The 22,117-nt window shown below is 38.9% G+C and overlaps 1 protein-coding gene across 1 annotated transcript; it reads right to left on the bottom strand.

Moving 5' to 3' along the window:
* Positions 1-4,509: 4,509 nt before the first annotated feature.
* Positions 4,510-12,162, bottom strand: LOC136279145 (ATP-binding cassette sub-family C member 4-like). Its single transcript, XM_066162637.1, has 6 exons — positions 11,632-12,162; positions 10,742-11,124; positions 8,713-10,061; positions 7,732-8,302; positions 5,696-5,832; positions 4,510-5,378 (listed from the first exon to the last, which is right to left on the bottom strand). Exons 1-6 carry the CDS (start codon positions 12,160-12,162, stop codon positions 4,510-4,512), a joined length of 3,840 nt encoding a protein of 1,279 aa, XP_066018734.1.
* Between the last annotated feature and the right edge of the window lie 9,955 nt (positions 12,163-22,117).

Below are 22,117 nucleotides of genomic sequence, written 5' to 3'. Positions count from 1 at the left end.
CACTTGAGACCTACAAAATACTTAGCCATTATTAGTATGTTCAACGCAATGGTCAGACGTCTCCGCATATTGTTCCAGTATTTCAAAACCAAGTTGCCTTCTAGGGGTTATAAACTTTCATAAAATCCAATAAGTCACGGTGTTTTGCAGAACTTCATGACTTTTATATAGCCTAAAATGATATAGCCTAAAACAAAATGGTAAATAATCACGAGACCCGGCATTGTATAAGCTTTGTGATCGAAAAGTGTCGAGTTTTCCTTCCCCTACTCTTTATGAACGTTTAAGTTTCTTAGCATAGTTTGCGTGACAGCGCTTCCTTCCCTCATTTTTGTTTGAAATTTTGCGCGGGATATTTGCGCGCGGCCGGCCAAAATTGATCCCCTCGCCTGGGTGAGCCTGTTGAGTTCCAGGCTCCCTCTACATGGAGACCAAATAACGGGTGAACAATATCTTGCAATTATTTGAAGAAGCGGCGTAGAGCCAAATTTCCATTCCGAATGGAGTTTCAACAATTTTTCGCGATTCCGCTTTACTTCTAGTCTCCTATAAGCAAGAACTTGTCACATACATGACAAACTTATTAATCACAAAAATAAATCAATAATTGTAACTAATCAACGCAAACATAACCAGGAGAGGAGTGGACCAGAATTTTTGACTTTTTGTTAATATAAAGTGCAAACATTAAACTCCTCTGTTTCCTGCGTCGACGCCTGGTCTTCTAATTCTTCACCTTCGACCACGAGTTCGAATCACTTTTTGACCTGAGAAGCCACAGGCACGGAATGGGTTTCATCGGTCATTTAACGTCCACCGAGACGTAAAATAGATTTCATAAGCGAGAAAACGTTTTATTTCTCTCACGCTGAAAATGACCGCGTAATATTGCGTGATAGGTCATGAATGAATTTCTCAGTGTCTCGCGAACTGAAACATTCGAAATTCTCGAGCGGACAAAGCGCGGTTTGCACGGTCTGCAGTCTGCAATCTGCAATCTACAAGACGAAAAATGTCGATACAGAGCTGTTATCGGCCGCGTAATAGTAATCTATATGGATGGAATCCTACTGACAGTTTCGTGTAAAAACTATTAAGTTTGCAAGTGGCTGTGCGATAAAAATTTGAGGAAGCTGCAACTCTCTGTAGCTTACCTTGCAAATTTGCCTCATTAGACAGGAATTCGCCAAAATACCGGTAATATTGCCGTTCCTTGCTATTTACAGGCCACACCTACTGCACGAGCGAGGAGGTTTAGACAGATTTCTAAATATAGAAAAAAAATCGATTAGACGATGTTTAGTGAGACAGATCAGTCGTATTTTGAAACAATAGGATCACAAAATTGGTGTTTACCACATTGACTCCTTCTTTTCCCAAGGGCCCTATCTTCACCACGCTGAATGAAAGGGCACTTGTTTGGAAAGTTTTAGAAGGGCATTTTCTAAATACATTTTGAGACTGAGGACGGAAAACAAGTCGAAAACGGAGCACTTCGAAAACGCTATGACTAAATGTCCGGCAGCCGGACACGGTCTCAAGAAAACTTAATGCCCGACAGTCAGAATTTCTCACAGAATTTCCACCGAAATTAAGGTTCTTTCAAACTTCTTAGGAATATCAGATGTTTGCTCAGAAATTTTAAGCCTCTTAATAATTCCAAAAATTAATTTGGTCCTTTAGTGGACTAATTCTTCGAGCTTGTGTAAACTATAATATCGCTCGGTTGTCGACCCTTCTGATCAGACTGCAGGTCACGGTCTCGAAAATCCTAAATGCCCGGCGGTCAGAAATTTTCTCCAAAGTACCACTAAATTGCTCCTTAAAACCTCTAAAACTTATCAGATATTTGTCTAGAAATGTCAAGCGACTCCAAAAATTAACTTGGTTTTTTAGTGGAAAAATTATCCGAGCTAGTGAAAACAATAACATCAATGCTCTTTCAATTTTTTGGCGGTTTAACTAAGATCTTGTTATGCACATGATTAAGGTCCATTCAAATATCTCTGCTGCCTTTGACGACTGTTACAGTGTGAGCGGAAAATATTCCTTGCGTTTTTTATGTTTACAAATAATTTGGAAATGTTGTCTGGAAATTTTGTCCATTGAAGAATGGACCGTAGCGCGACTTTAATTAATGGTTCATAATTCGAACTTTCAAGTTCAGTTGTTATCTCAATAATACCGCGCCATAGATTCTTTCGCTCTAAATAAGTTTGACAAATCATTCATTATGAGTCTGAAGTCCTGTCCATAATTTTCTAAGAGTATAGTAAACTTAACCTTAATTTCAATCGCACTTAGCTTGACTTGCGCTGATTCAGGACTCAACCTCGCATAAGAGTAATTTAAAACAAAAACGTTTCTCAAAAGTGACAGAAGCCTCTCGACGTTTTCCCTTTATTCTGAGGCACCACTGCTTTCCATGGGAGCGATTACAACTCACCCTACGCTTTTCCTAAGGTTTCCTCGTCTTATCATAGGTATCAATAAACTCCCTAGTGCTGGGATGCACTTTGAGAGTGAAGTGTATCCAATGCACAAACGCAGAAACCAAGCACCTTAAAGACCCGTAACTTTCAGGGCGCTAATTAATCCCATTGATTAATGTATGCTACTATAATTTTTATTATGGTGAGGGTTCTTCGACAAAATTTTTAATGATGATCAACTTACCAGGAGTAAGCCAACTTTACAGGCTCCGCATTTAACTTCGTTTGCGTAAAGATACCTCTCTGTAATGCCGCTCGCTATGACATAACCGACAGCACTATTAAACATTGTTTGCGGTTGAATGAATTTCCGAATGAATTTCTTTCCCGCCAGTTCAGTTTACTCACTGTCCTTATTATCGGCTTGATAATGAAGATAATCTTTATAAGTGAGCTACGCACGCTACGCTACGATTACGAGCAGTTTATCATTTGATCACTAAGTTCAGCTGTATGAAACCAAAACAGCAACTGCAAGAAAGAGTTGATTCAGTCACTGATCGCGTGCTTTTTAACATTGCATGTCTTTTACATTGCCTAAGAAATATTCAGGCCCAAAATACTATTAACAATGATTCTGGGAGATAAACGTTAATTTAATTTTATTGAGAGATTTTTCTTAGTCTTAATCAAGTGCGTATTAAGACGAAAAACGAAACATAAACTCCGACGTTTCGGAGTGTTCATGACCCCTTCATCAAGGTCTAAATTGCTTAGGGTTATCCTAACCCTCGCAAATATTTAAGATCATGCAAATTACAGCATTTAAAGCGATTTTGGCGCGAATAATTAACGTGAAAGAATTAACATCAAAGGGTGCGAAGATTATGAAAATACTTTCGCCCGAATGCAGTCTGATTGCACGTTGAGATTTGGCTTTAAAGCTGTTCTAAAAAGCATTCCGTACATTAAACTGTCAAATTTGTTTCTGCATTTCCTGAGCACTTCGACACGCGAAAGCAGATAGTGCACGTCACGCTCTATGGTTAATGCAATGCACATTTGAACTAAAAATTTAGTTTATTTGCTCGCGGCTTTCAGATGTAAATAATAGGTTTTCCACTCATTTCCCACACCTTCAAAGCCTATGGTTTCCAACTATTTAACCTATGGTTACTACTACTGTTACATTGTTGAAAAGTTCTCTGAGAAAAGTTAGTTTGGACGCGTCTAAAGTCCGCGCGAAAGCAGATAATGCTATGTCACGCATAAGTGATTATTCATCTTTGAGGTAATATGTTTAGGAGAGACTGTAATGAGTTATTTATCTTACATGGAATTTAACTAATCTGTGCTGCTATCTCGTAGACCTGCATCTACTCTCATTCTATCCGCTTGTCCAAGAAGACCTTAATTTATACCTAACGTGAATTGATGTTTATATGCTCATCCGAGGAGATCTAAATTTACACCCAAAGTGATTGTTGACATGACAACCTGTTACTCTGATATACGGCCCTAAATCTGGACATAGCTAGGCTGCTGAACGGTTTCCCATTTCTGAATAAACTGCTATCTTGTTTTTTGAGTGCATTGTGTTGGGTGGTGAGCGGCGCGCGTAAATTGGTCCTAAGGCATCTGCATTAGTTTTTTACATATGATCAGCTGGGGGACAGACGGATAAGTGACGTCCACATGAGAAAAATTTTGCTTTGTTTATCACATAAAACAAATGTAATCTGCGCTATGGTGGGCCTGTTCATTAATAGATCACAGAGGACGTCATAGAGCAGTAGGAACATCAGTGACACACTCGCCTGCGCCTAGTGTGCAGGATTTTCTGTTCTTACCATAATTTGACTTCAGACCCACGGAAAATGGACGTTGCGTGACACCCCGAAACATGACAGCGAGAGAAATTTTAAAAATGCATAGGAGTCAAAACCGAGCAAAACATCAAATGTAATTCTTTTCCAATATGTAAAATTAGAGCTCTGGAGAAGATTATAATCTGTATAACATCTAATGTTCTGCAAGACTTACGTGACAATCGAAGTATTTCAACCTTGGCGGCATATCACTTAATGTTAATTATTGACTCAAATTTGTCAAGTCCTTTAATTTTTCCATCTTTCAAGACCAAAATCTTCTCACAGTCTTTTATCGTGTTCAAACGGTGGGCTATAGTGATGACAGTGGACTCCTTCAGTTTGTCCCGCACTACATTCCAAATCGTCTGCTCTGTGTCTGGGTCAACATGTGCAGTTGGCTCGTCCAAGATGACGATTTTACTTCGCTGTAGCAGCACACGAGCCAAGCAAATTAACTGCCGCTCACCGACACTCACATTAGCGCCATGTTCCAGAAGTTCGTGATCCAGCTTGGCGTCAAGCCTCCCGACAAAATCTTTCAGTTGCACATCCTCTAAAGCCTGCCATATTTCAGCGTCTTGAAACTTGTCTAAAACGTCGAGATTTTTCCTCAAAGATCCGCTAAAAAGAACAGGACTTTGGCCAAGAACCGAAATACCTCGTCGGGCTTGTTGGAGGCCTCTCTCTTTAATTGGAACATCGTCGATGATTATCTCTCCATCACCATCAGGCATCCGCACGAGAGCTGCTACAAAAGATGACTTCCCAGCTCCCGTACGGCCGGCCACTCCGATCTTTTCTCCCCCTTTAATGCTAAGATTGATGTTCTTCAGCACTTGAGGCCCCCCCGGATAGTGCGTTAATGACACATTTCTCAAAACAATACTTCCTCTCCGAGGCCAGTCTTTTGGCGGCGTTCGTTCTTCCTTGTATCCAGGCTCCCGTTCAAGTTTAGTGTAGGTCATAACTCGCTCAACTGACGTCATGTACTTTTCCACTTCAGAAGTTTTTCTAACAGCGTATTGAGTCATGGTCAGAGTTTGGATGACGTAAACAAGAGCGAGACCAGCGTAAGCTGAAAAGAAAAATTGGAACTTAAGTCCATAAATTCCGGACTTGTTACTTATTTCCTCTCGATAGCTCAAAACATATAACGAAAACATTACAGGGCTAGGTTACCTAACCTAGACACTTGAAAGTTTTCTCAGCATTTAAGCCACCCGAGTGACTCTCACGTTTCTGTCGTGTTTAAAAACCACCCGTTAATGACAGAGCACGTATAGTCACAGTTATTTTATTATTCAGCTGTTCATGCTTTGTTAATACACGACTATATAGATTCTTACTTTACACAGAAAGACTCAAAATCGTTACAAAGAATCTTGAGCTTACCGGCATCTTGGGATACCAAAATTGCAGCCAGAGCAACTGCACCGACTAACAAGGAAGCGAGACAATCCAAACGTGCACCAAGCCACCTACCGCTGGCCATCACCATAATGTACGCCTGATTATGAACATCTTGATATCTGAGTGGAAGAGTTTTTATCACAACAAGTTTTAATAATGGAGTGATTTTTTTAGTTGACTGTTGAAAATAAACCGAATTCTATCAGCTTTGTATTACTTTACTAAGTGATTTGTCCAGTAAACTTGCGCAAAACCAACGGCCTACTAGTCGAACGCGTTTTTCTGCGCTCAATGCCGTTTCCTTGTTAAAAAGTTAAGTCCTCTTTCACTACCTGTGATCTTTTCTTTTGTTTTGATTATCTTGTTATTATCAAATTGTATTTTTTTAAGACGATCACTCCAAAAAACCCTCAGAGAGATTACATCGGGTCTGCACACTGAAGTGAGACCAGAGTCTCCTTCGGCCTGACAATGTAACGGAGCCCTTCAACAAATACCGCCCGACACCCCACTCCCTTAAAAAAAAAGATGTTACTCTCCAAGAAACATCCGTAAGCTTCCAGCTAACTGTCCGAAAGATCATTTCTGTAATCACATCTCATTCTTAGGTATTCTCCATTCGCCCAGATAAAGTAAGCCGCTAGAGCCGCATTTGTTAACGATATGGATACTTTTCCATTGAAAATAGTAAATTCTCCAAAAAAGCCAATTCTTAATTGTTCACTATCACAACTACATCTTGCATATTAAGTATAACATTTATCAGAAGGAGAAGACCAGTGGCACTTGTCTGTATTTCCGGTTAAACTCATAATGGAGTCCAATTTGGTCAGTAATCAAACGAGTGTATTAACAAAATTGGACGACTGCCAAGCGGGAGTCTGATATTTTTAACCACGAGTACTATTAAGGACAGAATTGAACGACATGACGTTGTCTTTATAACTAATCAGAACTATGACAAAATTAGAGAAAGAAACTAGACAACAATTATACGTTTTCATAAAAAAAAACTCAGCGAAATTCGCGACAACAGCGCGCGCATACACTTACACGCAGGCATGTCTTGTCAACTGTCCTATTAAAATAATTACGAGCATGACACTTACACTGTCGGACCGGTGATAACCATTCACATTCGATAGATTTGTTAAAGTTTTGATTAATCGTGAAATTTCTGCGTTGCGCGATCCTAATGATTGACCGTCCATATTATGCGTCTGTTTAAATCCTGAGAAGGACGAAAACCACTGGTAATGCCCTTCATGCTTCTTTCGGATAGCTTCGCTCCGCGACCGTGCCTCGTATACGGAAAGGTCCACTTGCTGATCAGAGTCTCAGCACATACCAGACAGGATCATAAGAGACACGTAATACAATTTCGTGTATGGGCGGTATTAACTATTAAAGACAGAATTGAGCGACATGACGTTGTCTTTATAATTAATCAAAACTATGACAAAATTAGAGAAAGAAACTAGACAACAATTATACGTTTTCATAAAAAAACTCAGCGAAATTCGCGCCAACAGCGCGCGCATACACTTACACGCAGGCATGTCTTGTCAACTGTCCTATTTCAATAATTACGAGCATGACACTTACACTGTGATAACCAACCACATTCGATAAATTTGTTAAAGTTTTGATTAATCGTGAAATTTCTGCGTTGCGCGATCCTAATGATTGACCGTCCATATTATGCCTCTGTTGAAATCCTATCAGAAGGACGAAAACCAGACAGAGCAATTACTGTAGTCTTACCACTGGTAATGCCCTTCACGCTCCTTTCGGATAGCTTCGCTCCGCGACCGTGCCTCGTATACGGAAAGGTCCACTTGCTGATCAGTGTCTCAGCACATACCAGATAGGATCACAAGAGACACGTGATACAATTTCGTGTATAGGCGGTAGATAAAGAATAAATACCTCATACAAAATGAGCAATTATAACTCATTTGTGCTCTGTGCATTTATCGGCTCTCACACCACACGCTGAATCAATGTCTCACACATACCTGTACAGTGCATCCACAAAATCTCTCTGTCTTCCTCTCGTACGAATCGTGTCCAGTCCTATCAGGGTCTCCGAAAAATGAGCGAACACTGGGCTTCGGGTTATCGACTCTAACCTCTTTAGTTCTCTGGCAGTCTTCAAGTAATAATTGGATAGAAAACCGACCAACATGGAAATTGGAACAACAAGAAACATCAGCCAAACATTTGTGGCAACTGTTACCAGAATTTGGGCAAATATCACCAAGAGCATCTGCACTGTCGTCAGGAATGTTTTGGGTAACATCTCATCTACGCAGCCAATATCATTGGAGAAGCGATTTAGGATTCTTCCCACTGGATTTGAATCAAAGAACAGGACAGGTGCTTGTAAAATGGCCACAAGCATTTTATCGTGAAGGCGCTCGGCGCACTTTAGACAAACATGGAAGAATCCATAAGCCCGAACGATAGTAAATATAAAACACGCGCCAACCAGACAGGCGAAGACAGATAGATAAGTCTTGTTCTTCTGATCCTCTTGGTTTAGCCTTGCAAGAAACGAAAGCCACAAGTCTGGAGCAACTATAATGGCTGAAAGAAACAACATTAATATGTAGTGGTTGAAATGTATTTCTATATGATCACTCGGTTGTACATTGTAAGATTTATTGGGCCTAGACACAACTAGCCTTGATTTTTTTTTAACTTTTTCAGGCGAGTGGAGACAAGTGCAAGGCAAACGCGAGGAGAAAAACACCGGCTCTTCCTTTCGCGCGTGACTCGCCATTCACTCGCGCTTTGTCGCACTTGTACGAGCAAGTGAGATATCAAGAACATGGTCAGAAATTTCTGCAGTGTCTCTTAACTCTACCGTCTAATCTCAAAAACAACGCGTATTCTTGGTCAAAACCATAGTCATTGTGAAATGATTTGCACGAAATAGAATAAAAGAAATTAGGGCTTAACCCAAGGTTTGTAACTCACTCTAACAATAAGTTTACCTTGAGTAATGAGACTTAAACCAACCATTCCAGTTATCATCAAAGGATGTGCTCCACTTCTGAAATAGTCCCAATAAAGCCTGGATGTCACAACTCCGATTGCCCGATCCTCTTTTGCTATCTCCAAACTCTTCGCCTCATTGGTCAGGGGATGTGTTATCTGGCACTTTTCAGTATCATCATGTTCCTCCTTATATTCCCAGCAGAACGGCTTAGATGAGTCCGTTTTGTCCTTCAGAGCTGCTTTATAAAGCGGGTCAACGGTTGAATTGATAACACCTTTTTTGTGCAGCTCAGTAAAGCGTCCCTTGTCGAGGATACGCCCTTTGTACAACACAATCACTTCATCAGCATTTTCCATGTGCTGTTGCTGATGAGAGGCGAACAGAACAATTTTATCCCCTAGTAAATCTTTGATGCACTTGTTAAAGATGTGTTGGCCAACTTTAAAATCGACAGCACTCAGCGGATCATCCAATAGATAAATATTTCCTTCAGCATAAACTGCACGAGCTAAACTTACTCTCGCCTGTTGTCCTCCACTCAGAACCTCGCCGCGTTCTCCAACAACTGTTTGATCACCATCAGGTAGCCGCTGAAAGTCTTCTTTCAGAGCGCAGACGTCGACTATTCTTTCGTACTTGGACTCCTCGAAGGGTTGACCAAACAGAACGTTTTCTTTTATCGTTCCCGAGAACACCCAAGCAGTCTGAGGCAAGTAAATGACAGAGCCTTGATAATCAATCGTCCCACCGACGTTCGAAATTTCACCAGCGATCGCCGAGAGCAGAGTAGACTTACCACTTCCAACCGGGCCGGTGATGACTGTTAAACTCTTTGAAGGTGCAAAGAAGTTGATATCCTCAAGAATAAATTCATCTTCACGATGCGTTTTTGCGTAGCTTAAATTTGACACACGTAGAATAGTAGGTCCTATTTCTGTTGCTTCACGAGACGGCGAAACTTTCTCCCTATTTTCCTCTTCTTTTTTCAAGTAACTGGGACTTTGGTTAGTTAAGGTCATTTTCGTTTTTTGTTGGGGCTCGTTGCTTTCATCACTCTCCGAGGCTTTTAACAGATTTTCCAAAAGAAGGAATTCTTCGATTCTTCCGAGCGAAACGTAGGCGTCATACGTTACCATTAAACCATATGTCATATTCAACGTGCCACGCAATTTTATAACATTCATAAACGACAGAAGCATAAAAACATTGGCGGGCGTGAGGGTCTGACCAGTAAGTACCATAATAATTACTGACACCAGAGTGGCCAGTGGCGTTACACTGTATAACAAGGCATCGATACTTGACTGAATGGTCGTCCTCTTCGAAATGACCCTGATTTCATTTCTGAAGATAGAAGGTTATCATAAGTTATGTGGGCATTCTGTCGAACCAGCTCGTCGTCAGTGTTCTCTTTAACTTGAAATATTAACAAGGTGAGCGAGCGGCAAGTGCACCCTTATAACAGCGTATAAAAAATAATACTAACTTGAAGACAAGTTAGACTCGACGAGATGTTCTACCTATAATAATGATCGATTATTCTCTGAAGTGGAGGTGATATCCACCCCCTTTCACCGACACTGAGGTAAAAACGATTACAATATTTTTGGCGCAACTCCCGCGCGAGTCGATCGAAGGTGAATTGCAAAGGCTATTCGGAGTTTGAGTAGCCAATCATGTCAGAGTGCACTTTTAACACTATCTACTCAGTATATACTGGTATTTTCTTAACTGACCGGCCAGTTTTTCGGTTATGATATGGGTTACAAGAGACAATTAATATTCTTGAAAAGAGGCATTCTGCTTGGCTCATACAGCGGTCCAAAGAGGGGGGGAGGGGGGGGGGCATGTTTAAACTGCCTAGCTATCAGAAGCTTTCAGTGGAGACAAAACAGATTTGTGGTTATCTATTTCCGAGGTTTGAATAATTTGGGTCAACAATTACGGGAATGAATCACAATTACAGGAATGAATTAAGCTAGTTGTTGGAGCCTACTTCTGAATAAAAATGATAATTACCTTACCTTCTCACATTTTTTATCTTCCGTCCATATTCGTCTTCCCACGCATGCATTTTGACCGCGCGGATCCCGGAAACTACTTGATTCATTAGGGAGATTCGCTCATCGGATACTACAGCTGTGCGCAAGCGCAGCTTAGCATTAGCATAGGACAAGACGGCAAAGTATGGCATGAGAATACACAGGAGGAACACACCCATAACAGCCTGCCAACCAATCAGATTGTAAATAAGGAATGTGGCCCCTGCATAAACAGGGACTGCGAAAACGGCTGAGAAAAAAATATTGACTGTCTCTTCTTCCATTCTTTTAACATCATTGGATATCAGATCGAATAAGCGTCCAGCAGTGAACCTCAGTAACGTCTTCTTACTGAGTAGAAGCGTCTGAAAGAAAGTACAGGTTAGACATTAAAGACGAAATAAGTTCCAAAAACTATCTAAGCCTAATCTCCTGCATAAAGATATTCGTGACTGCGTTTCGAGACGAGAGTAACCAAACCTCTACCAAATTATCTTTAAATGTGTAAAAAGGGCGACAACTCAGGCGCCATTTTGAGCCTCGTTCATAAGCGCGGCCGTATACGTTATGGTTTCTGTAGCCTGCTTAACTGCAGGCTAAATAACTGTTTGTTTCTTTGATTCTTTTGTTGGTGAGCAGGATTGCTTGCTCCCGCAGAAGCAGCAACCAGCGATGATGTTTAATAACCCTCTCCTTCTAGGTCTCCATGGCATAAGCCGATGGCAGTCGATCAGATTTCTAGAAAAATCATTTTATATCGGATAGATACTTGTGTTCAAGTTTGTTTGGCTTAATTTGGGGTGTTAAGGATATTAGAAAAATCGGTTGAGCCTTTGAAAAATGCAAAGAATGCTCTTTAGGATCGTGCCTACCTTGTGGTACACCAGTCCCCTTAGGGCGCTTCCTATTTTGATCCCCAATATCTCACATCTGTAGTCTCGCTGGTGCATACCAAAACCACTAATCAAACCATTGAGACACATAGCTAATGCGCAGGTGTAGAGCCGATGAGTATTCTCTACCTCAGTTGACATTAGCTCAGAAACAAGATACCCGAGAAACAGTGGAAAGAGAAGGCGAGAAGTTGTAGACAATATATACCCCGTCAAAATGATGATAACATCTTTGGCAGAAAGCATATCAAATACGCTTTTCCAAAGTTTAGGCCTTTTCCCATGCATCTTGCAATGATGTTTCTCGCTTTCCCAGCTTTTTCGAAGCTTGTCGGTGACAAAACGGCCAGAGTTCTCGTCTGACAAGGGTAAAAAGTCATTTTGATCCAAAGGTCTTTGACTGCCCTTTTCAAGGACTTCGTTCATCCAACAAAAAAAAAGTGAAGATACAAAACTGACTTTTTTATCTTCATCACCAGAGATTTTCATGTAACCGCTTTTTGCTGCCATCACTTGAGACCTACAAAATACATAGCCATTATTAGCATGTTCAACGCAATGACCAAATGTCTTTGCATGTTGTTCCAGGATTTCAGAACCAACTTGCCCTCTAAGAGTTGTAAACTTACATAAAATCGAATAAGTCACGGTGTTTTGTAGAACCTCATGACTTTTATATAGCCTAAAATGATGTAGCCTAAAACAAAATGGTAAATAATCAGGATACCCGTCATTGAATAAGTTTTGTGCTCGAAGAGTGTCGAGTTTTGCTTTCTCTACTTTTTATGAACGTTTAATTTTCTTGGCATAGTTTCCGTGACATTGGTTGCTACCTTTGTTTTTGTTTAAAATTTTGCGCGGGATATTTGCGCGCTGCCGGCCAAAATTGATCCCCTTGCTTGAGGGAGCCTGTTGAGTTCCCGGCTCCCTCTAAATAGAAACCAAATAACAAGAGAACATTATCTTGCAATTATTTGAGGAAGCGGCGTGCAACCAACTTTTCATTTCGAATGGAGTTTCCACAATTTTTCGCTATTCCGCTTTCCTTCTTGTCTCCCATAAGCAAGAACTTGTCGCATACATGACAAACTATTACTCATAAAAATAAATCAATTTTTTTTTACTTTCATTTCACGTCCACTGAGGCGTAAAATAAAATTTCATAAGCGAGAAAACGTCATTTCTTCTAAAGCTGAAAATAACCGCATGATACCGTAAAATTGGATACCTATCGAAGTCGATTGCGTGATAGGTCATGAATGAATTTGTCAGTGTCTCGCATAATGAAACAGTTGAAATTCTGGAGCCAACAAATCGCGGTCTGCACTGTCTTCGCGGTCTGCACAGTTTGTAGTCTGCAGCATAACATCTCCTGTGATCTAGCCCACTCAATCAAAGCTTTTAGCCAAACGATACATATATAAAATGTCAACACAGCGCTGTTATAGGCCTTGTAATTACAATCTATATGGATGGAATCGTACTGACAATTTGGTGTGAAAAATTTTACGTTTGCAACTGGCTGTGCGATAACAATTTGAGGAAGCTGCAACTTTGTGTAGCTTACTTTGCAACTTTGTCTCATTATACAAGAATTCACCAAGACACCGCTAATATTGCCGTTCCTTACTATTTGCAAGCCATATCTTTTGCACGGGCGAATAGGTTTTGAGAGATTTCTAAATATACAAAAAAAAATCGACTAGACTGTATAATAAATCGACTCCTGTATAATAAGACAGATGTCGTAATTTGAAACGAGAGGATCACAAAATTTCCCGAGTACCCTCTCTTCACCATGCTGAGTGAAAGGGGGCTTGTTTTGAAAGTTTTGAAATGCAGTTTCAAAATAAATTTTAAAACTCTGGGGACAGAAAACAAGTTGAAAACGGACTAACTGCCCGGCGGCCGGACACAGTCTCCAGAAACGTAAGTACTGAAACATGGAATGACCTACAACCACCTAGAACCACTTACAACCACCTAAAACCACCTACAGCTACCTAAAACAACTTAAAATCACCTACAATAAATGATATTTGAAAATATTTGAGCCTGCGACCCTCTCGAGACATTGACTGGTCAGAAGTCGCCTTCTATCATGAAGGAACAGCGCTCCTTTCCAGAGACTTTTCGCGCGCCTCAAAATGAAGATTAACCGAGGCACCCAGGGTAAGCCGAGAACTAAAAAGGGAACAAATTTATGCCAGCATGTCGTAAGTTCTGATAGCTGATTGACTCGATCTATTTCGCGTTTGGGACTCGTAAGGATACTGCTTGTACATGCACCTCGCGAGATTTGCAAGTTCTGTTTATCACACATCGTTGCAAATGTCACTGTTCTTTTCGTGGTATCCTGTTCTCAGTCAATTTCCTTTTTTTTCTCTGAATAATATCAACTTATTATAAAATGTAATTTCTGACGGTTGAGTGACTAGGAACGAATTAGTCAGAAATTACTATTCTGATGGCACGATTGAGAGGTTTTAGTATTCTCAGGGGAGAGTTTTGAGTATTTAATGTTTTAGCGGGGAATATTAATCATTCTAGCTCAGTCAGTCTTTCTGTTTGCTGTTGTCAATTTAGTTAAATTTTTTCTATGGAGTTATGGGTTTGTTTGTACCTCTTCCCCGAGGTTCCGTGCCACTGTATAAGATGGGGAATACGTTTCCACATATTTTTTGGCCACATCTAAAGAGTGGTTTTTTAGTGGTTTTTCGTATCTGGCGTGGTACACTTAATTTTTCAAGCTTTTCAAGTTAGACTTGCTAGCATATTCTATGTTGTAATAAGTATATGTTACGATACATTGTTGTTGTCGGATGACTGACTGACCATTCCTCAATAAACTATTTCACATTGAATGTTTCGTGATAGTGTAGTCAGAATACTGTTTTGTTTTCTTTGTTGTACGCTCGCTTCACTGCCCGATTTGAAGCAATTTCAGATGGTTAGGGTCGCTCGGATTTCCCTGAAACACGTTACCCCTGATGTTATATTACACAACCTTATCAGATTTCCCACTACCTGCTTGGTGTCCCGTTGACCTCTGTCAGACGCTGAAAAAAGCAGACCTCAAAAACACTGACCTTGAAAACGTAGTCTATGTATTACTCGAAAAGCCTTGAGGTTCTCAGTGCTGCTCCTGTGTGAACAATTTTCCTTGTGTTTTTCCTTCTTTGTATTTTTCCAATGGTTCATGTGAGCCATTGGATGGGCAAATGTCGCAGACAGTCACTTTATTTCAGGGGTATTAGTTTTCGCTACCGCTGGGAACTCAAAAAACAATACAACATTTCCCGTGTGTATTAACATTTGTCAATCAAATTGTCTGTATTTAATTTTTCGATAGGGAAAATACCTTGACTGAATTTTGAACGGTATGTTACGCCATAGTTTTAGGTGGTTGTATATGGCGTAACATATGGCGTAACATACTGTTCAAAATTCAGTCAGGGTATTTTCCCTATCGAAAAATTAATTTTCGTGTCGGAAATCAATTAACAGGGCCCGTTATTGTTTGCCTCTTTCAGACCTCCTCATTGTCTGCTATTTTCCGTGTCTAATATTATTTCCCGTGTCTAATATTATTTCCCGTGTCTAATATTATTTCCCGTGTCTAATATTATTTCCCATGTCTGTATTTACGTAATGGATTTCGACTTATCGCCGAGCCCAACATTATTAATCGAGGCCTATAATAACCTACATCACTAATCGAGTGTCTGATCGAGTTTGATTAATTCCTCAATTCCAAGTCATACTATCCAGGGTTGACTCTGTCCCAGACCTCCCACGGTACACCGTTGGCTAGGGGTAGTTGTTCACTTAGTTTACAAAAACGATATGCGCCACTTCTTCGCAAGTATTGAAGCAAGCTCTGATTTGGAGGTAGGGTTATGACATCTCTACTCGTATATACGTAGTACCCATACGTAGTATGGGTAAAATTTCCGCCCAGCCCCATACTACATTATGCATTCAGTTCTTGGATAGAAAAAACAATAACAAAAACAATACATTGCAATTTGGAATACAGATTTGTTTTACAACAGCATGGGGCTGTGCGGAAATTTTACCGTAGTATGCACATAGAATTTAGCCACTAGTTATGTTATACCTTTGTGTAGCAAACTCTTGAACTTTGTGTACCTGGCACACGCGGTTACACAAGCTGATAATTGAAAGCCGAAATACATTAAATGTACGAATATTGTATGCTTGTACACTAGTTTTAAACCAGAAAAATTTTCGTATTTTTCACAAATCTAGCCTTCCACGGTACAACGAACGTCAAACTAAATATTATGCATTTGCTGTTGCTCAGTAAATGCGTAATTTGACAGCACTATTTCAAGCACGGTCCACGACAATGCTACATTCCGGTCATCATTACGTGTTTCCATCAGTGACCCCTTAAAACCCCAAAGTGCGACTGGCTTCTCCTTTCTGCTTACAGTATCACCCTTGGATCAAATGTAAAGGTCAAGACAATAGTGGAAATTAACTCCAATTTAAGAGGCTCCTGATTGTCAAACAAATTCTCCTTGTCCGTACTATAAGAAATGGGATCCAAGGGAATGCAAAGAAGACAGGGTAGAGAATATAACTGACAATGTAAGAGTGTTAAGGGTTAACCACTTGACCAACTCAAACTAAGCAAGGGATCAGTAACCACTCAACCGGAATTCATTGTATAAAGCCCATCTTTTATTTTAAAACAACAAGGTTATTAATGACATGTTATGGTCTCTCTGTCTTTTGTATTAATGGTTACATATTTAAAGCAAAAAGTTGTCTTGCAAACAAAGTACAATTCAGCAGACATCAGGTAAAAATCTTGAATTAAAAGAATGACATTAAACATCATCATCAGTGAAAAAATCTTAATTTACAACTGTTGCTTTGAAATCAAACTAAACAAATTATGCAATGACATTCGGTATTTTAGAGTGGTGATGATAAATTAATTCCCTACAAATGAGATATGAAAACAATGAATGGACCCTTTAAGTGATTCACATAAGACTTCTCCCTACAATATTCATACATTATTCAGCAAACAGATAATGAGAACATTTAATCTTATCAGTTAGAAGCCACTATCTTGATCTAGCAGCAAGTTCTCATAACTAATTAACGAGGAAATGAGTAGCGGCTACAGGGGAGAATTAACTATTAGATCTTGTGAGTAAATGGGTTAAGACTCTTGATTTCAGTTCATTAAATGTTGTAGCCAAAATGTGAGGAAGCAAGTCGCAATGCGACTCGTTCTCTCACATTTGTGTTGCGTAACTAGCTAAGGTCCATAAAAAGCTTCCTTTTTTCAAGTTTACTTTAGAGAAAAATAGCTAAAAAATATGTGTTCATGGAAATACATATATATATATATATATGGTCACTTGTGATAAAACCTAAGATAGATTTTCCTACTTATTAGTTTTACTTTTCTTTTTTTCTTTAGCTCTTAACCTTCTCATTTGATGTCTACTTATTTTGTTCATTTCAATATCATCTTCTTTGGCTTTCATTTTTTTTGCATTTAAGTTTGACTTGTTGTTGCCTTCTGGTTTTCTCTTTCTTTTCCTCTTTTTGTCATCTGTGTCTTTTGATTTCCCTTTTGTTGCCTTTTTGTCCAGTTCTTTTATTCTCCTCTTCATCTTCTTAACTTTCTTTCCAATGCTCTTGTTACTATCATCTGCTGAATTGAATTTTTAAAGTATTGTTAAACTAGTAAGTAATGTTATTAACTTGTATTTCTTCAATCAAGTCATGGCTATTGACCACACTATTTTTGTGGTCATCCTGATTATAGAAGTTTGAAAAATTGATGACCTGAACTTCGAAATGATGAGGACATTCTTTAATTTCTTTAATGTCTACCAAAGTCAATTAATATTCCAATATTATCTGCAGATAAATTGCTGCCAACTTTGTACAGTTGATGGTTTTCACTTGGCTTTGCTTTGTAATAATCAAGGTATCTACAGATAAAAAGCACAGGTACCAAGATGACTTATTAATAATATGTAAAAGCAATCAAACCAGTGAACTTACAATCAAACCCTGAAGACAGTAGAGACCCAACTAGTTAAGTTTTTAAATAGTATTTATCACGCATTTTAAACATTAATAGAAGCTACTTGTAGACTTTATTTTATTAATTGTAGTATTTTAAGTTTTCTAAGTAAATGTATTAATGCCTTATCTAGTTAATATTTTTAGATTATTATGGTATTGTTTTTGTAATTATTGTATTTTTTTTTCTGATGAAAAATTGTACTATTCTTTAAAAAAAGCGTAGTATGCAACGAGAGAGAGCTTGATACGTAATCATGCATAGAAAGAGGCTGTCTAATTAGTTGGTTGGTATTGACACTTGGAGTTGGTGTTCTATGGGATTAAATATCACCTAAACCTCAAGTTTTTGAAAAACTGTTACAAGGGCTTATATTCAGCATTGAATGGAAGATCAAATTAATTAAAAAAAGAAACGCAGACGACGAAATTTTGTTGTCCATTGATCATCAAAAACCGCGGTCTAAATTGGACTGCACTTGAATGACCCTTCGGGTCAGCCATTTACACTTTATTTTGCCCTCTTGACACTGCCAGTCACAAAAATTAAGCCTACTTCACATTGATCTCTCGACTTAAGAAATCTCGATTTAATCCTCAACTTTGTGTGGTTGTGAATAACGGGGATAGGTTTCTATAGAAATTTTGGTTTTGCGTCGTTAGGAGAGTATAACAGGGTAATTTAGTATCATCAACTGAGATGCAAATCAGTTTATAATACTGAATTACAATTTTGTGTGGTTATGTTAGGATGATTGTCTGGAAATTGTTGAATTTTTTGCCGGCGTGTTTGATTAAAGACTATTTTGTTCGTAGTGTTTTTTCAGGTTTTTCAGGTTATCTTAAAATAAGAGTTTTAAGTCTTGTCAAATGAAGTTATCGTAGAATAAAGGTTTTAAGTTTTGTCAAATGAAATAAATGAGTTTGAAATAGACTTTATGTTAGTAGCGCAACCCTCTCATTGATTTGCGGTGGAATCCCTGAGGAATTCACAGACGCCCCTATGCTGGTCTCAAATGTAACATCAACATCATATCCGAAATGATGATTACTGGAGGTGTCACATTTCTAATTTTTCTTTTTTCATAATAACGTGAATTTAGGATCCAAGGCTTTGCACGAGCTGGTTAACATTCTTGAGATTTTATAAAATTACACGTCAGTCATTTCAGATTCGATGAATGGATTTTATGAATATAATTTGCTTCCGTACTCCAAGTCAGAGTTACGAGTTTGTAACTCCAGGAAATCGTTATGTCACTTGTAGTTAATTTCTTACAAAGAGCTGAGGCACAACAGAGAAAAACCTTTTGTTTTAATTTAATTTCACTGCGGGACTTGTGCTATGAATCATTCACAAGGTCCCCGTTTGTTAAAATTATAGAAAACTCGAAGTACAATTGACGATAAATTGTCGTAAAATTAAAGGGAACTATAACTGCCCGTCTCGTGGAAGGAAAACCTCTCTTTCAACGCTACGATGCATGTAAACAAGTTTTCCTGGTATAGATTTCTTTCCTGGTGTCTTGTAATTGGCATCCTTCAACCCGCATCAGGTAGGTAATTTACATTGCATGCTTGACTGTTCACTAGTTTATCAGGCTTCTTTCCAAGAACACTTACTCAAACGCCATTGTGGTCATTATGTGAATAGTATTCGTATTCCACTGCTTCTTCTTCGATCTACAAGGGCGCAAATTATTTTGATCGAGAAAACAAAGGACAAAATGTATTGAGCGGCACGCCAACTTCATGCAACCCAAGCTTCTTTTTGAAGGGAGAAAAAGAGGCGCAAGGTCATTTTCATTAATCGTAGACGAGCAGATGCGCACAAGCTTAAAACCGGTTAGGCTATCTGGGTAGGCTGCTTATAAATTAGCCGCAGTTGTTAGTTTCGGGCAAATGAAGTTCCTAGTGTTAACCTTAGGCCGGAAAATCAGGCTCTTGGCGTTCGCTGATGATTTATCTGTGCTTTCGCAAATCCTTTCAAAATGAAATTACGTGTCAGCTTTTCCAAAAAAGGCTATCACTGGACTGTAGATGCGATATAAACTGATAAAGCAGTGTTCCTTGTTAAATACTGCTCTTTCAGCAATATCAATGATCGTTTGCTACGCAATCTTGTGTTTTGGTGATCATTTCCTAGTCACTATTAGGGGTTAAAGGATTAATTGGTGGCATAACTGATTTGTAATATTTAGAACGACAGAAGCAGTTAAAATGCTTTAAGCTTTTTCCTATTCACCAGTGAGTTAATTAGATTTTGGATTCTACGTTCAAACTGGGTGAGATTAATTTATTCATGTCATGTTTCATCACATGAAATGGTTTTTTTACATGGAAAGGTAATTGTTATTATAGCTTCACAGATGTTTTGATTGTCGTCGCAATTAACATTCGTAAAAAAGTTTTTTTTAACATAGAATGTTTCAAGAACTTTCTTCCTTTCTTTTCAATACCATTTGCTATTTCTGGAGCACAATTCAGGGAAGCAGGTTATTCAAATATAACTTTTAATTCAGGTAATTATTTGATTATGTGAGTAACATTTGATGTTTCCACATATAACAGGATGATCAAGCTGACGATAGGTTCCAAAAGGAGCGAACTCCACTGTGACAATTAGGTGGCTAATTTGGAAGCTTGAGCACTTGATAAATACGTCCTTGGCTTGCAATTCTGATGATTACAGTTTGCTGAGGTAATTGAAATGTCAGTCTCCATGCAGGGAATCTCCACTTGACCTGTACAGTCATATGCTATGCGATAACTTTAGAAAAATGCATTTGTGTCAATAGAACTATTGTAAGTATGGTACTACCTACTTTAGTAGCGACAAAAATTTACGATTTCCTGTAGGCATGAACATTTGAGAGAAGTTATGGTGGTAATTGACCCTTTCTTTGCTAGGATGCATAGGGCATGATGATTATAAAGTATATCTTTAAGCTTTCAAACTTTCAACTTTGTATTAATTGTAACTGTTTGCCATATTTATTTCTCTGTTCCCTAAGCCCTCAAAGTTGAAGCAGGTGAGTCAATAACCTGACTTCTTTTGCTTGGAATTCTGTGATTACATAATTTTCCTGTGTTGGTTAATGTAACATGTAATTTTATTACTTAGATTACATTAAACACTCTTGCTCAAGCTTTCATTAATGCATTCTGTTTCTTTCCAATGCTCATGTCCAAACTAAACACTGATATAAGGAATTGGTCTCAAGATATGTGAGTTTTAAAGGGTTGGAATCTGGAAAAGCAAGGGTCCTCCTTTAATTAGGACTGAAATTACTGGGGGCCCTGTTATTTTCATTCATGTTTTTTCTTTGACCTGCCTTCTCCCCCGTAATGTTTAGGGCACATAGATGAAGAGAACATTTTTTGTATTTTAACGCATGAAAGTTAAATGAATTGGCGTCCACATAATGCACAAAGCAAGAATATAAATGCCTCAGCTTTATAGGTTAAAAAATAAAAACAAGAGGGCTGTGCAGACCATATCTTACTTTTTAGCCCCCTCTGGATATTTATTCAAATAACATAGTCACTATCGGTTTCATTCACTCTCACTTTCCACTGAGCTTGTGGAAAGATGATAACCTCAGTATATCTTTGAATGAAAAGAGGAAAGCCTGCCCTCTTACCACAGATAGTTCTTTTGTAGAAACCTGGTCTAATTTGTAGACGAAGGTGATTGCTCTAGGTAGGTTAACCTTATAAATTGGTTGTGGAAATTTCTTAAATCTGTCGTCCTATTACTTTTTTTTTTTCAATTTTACCTCACTAACCTAAACTGAATAAATAGAAACTTGAAATTTATTTGTCATGCTTTTGAGGTGTGCATCAAAATTCGAAGGCTCAAACACGAGTTGAAAATTACTTCTCTTTTCAATTTTCTACGCTGAAGAGAGGAGGCTAAGACGTTACGGAAAAACGGTGGGGTAAGCGGTCATACCTGGTAATTTCAAGAGAAGATATGAGACAAGCCCGTACGATTCAGCCGTTGTGTTTTACTGACTCGCTGTCCTCACTCTTCAATCGACCAATCGTCTTAACGCAAAGTAGTTTACCGTCGTTTCTTTCGATTTTGGCTCAATTTCCCAAACGAAGTTATAAGTCACGCTCAATAGAATATAATTTCGACTGATTCTGACATCATACACTTCATCTGAAGAAGGAAACATTCCCTAATCTTCGAAAATTTGCTCAAAACACCAGGAACAACGAAGGTCCTAAGCTGTTTGAAGATACCGCTGACTAGCATGCGTGTTGATCGCCTTGCAAGTTGTGAGAACATCATCCCCATGTTCCAGACTTCGTCAATGGTTCCCCCGTCCCCAACCCCCGGACTGGTCCCTATTTTCCCTGGAAGAAACTCTTCTACAGC

This window comes from Pocillopora verrucosa, chromosome 2 (assembly GCF_036669915.1).
Source record: "Pocillopora verrucosa isolate sample1 chromosome 2, ASM3666991v2, whole genome shotgun sequence".
NCBI classification, from domain to species: Eukaryota; Metazoa; Cnidaria; class Anthozoa; order Scleractinia; family Pocilloporidae; genus Pocillopora; species Pocillopora verrucosa.
Note: the sequence above shows the minus strand (reverse complement) of the source record. Positions and strands in the feature narration are given on the sequence as shown.